Consider the following 2,328-nt stretch of genomic DNA (forward strand, 5'->3'; position numbering starts at 1 on the left):
GGGCAAGATTCGCTCGGTCTGCCCCGCCGCACCCCGGGCTCCTCCCGTCCCGCTCAGGCCGCCTGCGCGTCACGGCACAGACCGGAGTCGCCAGGCTTGCAGCCGGGAGCGCTCTCTCCTCTCGCCCTCCCGCCGCCGCCCTCAGCGGCAGCTCCCGGTCTTCATCCTCACCACACTCTTGCTCACCAGGAGCTCCTCTGGAACATTCTTCCTCACCTCTGTCCCCAGAGAATGTCGGCCCATCCTTCCCTCCTCAGCCCGGGCTGGGCAGCGTGCGCAGCCTCCCTGACCCGGCTGCCCCCTCGGCTCCCTGCCGCGGCTTCCTGCTCCCTGCCATCTCCGCAGGGAGCGTCAGTTTCTCAAGGTGGATGCGGCACGGCGTGAGTGCGTGAGGGTGGTGTGTGGTGAGTGGTGTGTGGCAAGTGGGGGTGCGTGGGGGGTGAGTAGGGGTGTGTGGGGAGGGGACCGAGTGGGCTGAGTGTGTGTGTGACAGAGAAGCTATGAATGTGCCAAAACGGGTCGAACCCAAAGACGGAAAACGCAGCTGAAGTCAGTGGGACAATGAGCCTGGAGCCCCAGGAGGAGGAGGTGGCCATCGCGTTGGCCTGCGCCTCCCCCAGGCAAGCTCTGAGGACGCTGCCAGGAGCTGGCGGCAGCGGGCCTGCCCCTAGGGAGACCCGGCCAGGCCTCACGTCTCCTTAGTGTCTCCCCCAGGGCGGCACTGCCCACTTCGGAGGACGGTGGCGCTCAGAGGGGGAGGCTGGCTGGTGATCGCCGGCGCCCGCTGAGGGCGGCGTCTGCTCCCGCGAGGCCGCTGGGCGAGTCTGCAGTTAGCCTTAAGCAGCACTGGCCGTGCGCACAGGGACAGAGTGAAGCTGGGAGCCGCGCGCCTTCCCCGGGTCGGGGAGCCGGCGAGCGGGCGGCAGCGCGGCGGTTTTACAGCCCGGCGTGCTGGCCTGCGCGGCCTGTGCTCTTGGCGGAGCGTCCCGTCATTTTCAAAGTGTTTTGCTGTGTTTTGCTTTGCAGCAGAGCCCTTTTGAAATAAAACACTGTTAGACTCCCGAGTGTTAGACTGTTTAGAAACCAGTTACGCTACTATTAATGAAACCAAAAGCCTATTGGTGGCAAAGAGGGTCTGTGGGTTCCTGAACCCACCAGCCCGCCCAACCTCTCCCCCACCCCTGCCCGGCAGGACACCCCACAGCCCCTTCAGGGCCCTTCAGCCTCACCCCCCTCACCCTGGCCTCCCGCGTCTTGCAGGACAAGAAGCTGATCAAGGCCCTCTTCGACGTGCTGGCTCATCCCCAGAACTACTTCAAGTACACAGCCCAGGAGTCCAAGGAGATGTTCCCAAGGTCCTTCATCAAGCTGCTGCGCTCCAAAGTGTCCCGATTCCTGCGGCCCTACAAATAACGCTCCGGAGCTGCCCTGCTTGGGTGCGGCCGGGTCTCCCGAGGCGGAGGGGAGGAGTTCCTTCCCTCCACGGCAGAAGCTGCACGGTGGCGTCACAGGCCTCCACGGAGCCTTGGGAAATCCATGGTGTGTGCCCTTCGGGAAAGACGACCAGCCGGTGGAGGGCTGAGACTGCGCCCAGGCACCCCTGGGACCCCCCAGCCCCGCGGGAAACTTTGCTTCAGAAAGCCGCCCCCCCTTCCTCCCTTGCCTCTTCATCTCCCAGGACGCACAGAGTGCTCTCTCCTGAGCCGGCTCCGGCAGGACGCTGCCCGGGCTGGGACGCCCGCGCCCCCCGCACAGGTGGCAGGATCGCACGTGCCGTCCACCTGGTGGTTCAGGAGGGAGGAGCGCGGCCGACGCTTCCCCATGGAGGCCCTGGGAGGCGCAGCCGTGGTAGTCGCGACGGGAGGCCAGGCACAAAGGAGGGGTGTGTGAAGGCACCATCTGGGGGGTCGATGAGCCTGTGTCATCGATGCCCAGATGCCCATGGGGCCTGCACACCTTGGCGACACCTCCAGCCACAAGCAAGGACACCATGGTGCCTTGTCGTTGGGCTCTAAGGATTCTGTGATGGGACGGAACAGACCTGCTAGGGGAGGAAACTGTAGGTTTGTGCTTTCCCCGCATAGAACATCTAAGTAAGTATTCTATATATATGTATGTATGTATAAAATATATATATACTTCTATTTGTGGGCACTTTTGGAAAATGCTCTTTAGCAATTGTAAATGTTAATTGCAACCCATTTCTCACACGAACCCTTGGGAGTCCCAGCCATTGTCAGCCTCCCCGAGCGATTAAACTGCTCCTCCAAGCGTCTGCCCCTCTGTTCGTGTGAGGCCGGGAGCCCCCGGGACTAGGGACGGCACAGC

The 2,328-nt window shown here is 63.1% G+C and overlaps 1 protein-coding gene across 1 annotated transcript in view; it reads left to right on the top strand.

The window, feature by feature from the left end:
- SCUBE1 (signal peptide, CUB domain, EGF-like 1) overlaps positions 1 to 1,724 on the top strand; it is a 124,506-nt gene extending 122,782 nt beyond the window's left edge. Inside the window, exon 22 of the mRNA XM_012638017.1 lies at positions 1,261 to 1,724. Coding sequence (XP_012493471.1) covers positions 1,261 to 1,413 — 153 coding nt within the window. The 3' untranslated portion in view covers positions 1,414 to 1,724. The remainder of the gene's footprint in view (positions 1 to 1,260) is intronic.
- Positions 1,725 to 2,328: the final 604 nt, after the last annotated feature.

The sequence above is a fragment of the Propithecus coquereli genome, unplaced genomic scaffold, assembly GCF_000956105.1.
Source record: "Propithecus coquereli isolate 6110/MARCELLA unplaced genomic scaffold, Pcoq_1.0 Scaffold126, whole genome shotgun sequence".
Classification (NCBI taxonomy): domain Eukaryota; kingdom Metazoa; phylum Chordata; class Mammalia; order Primates; family Indriidae; genus Propithecus; species Propithecus coquereli.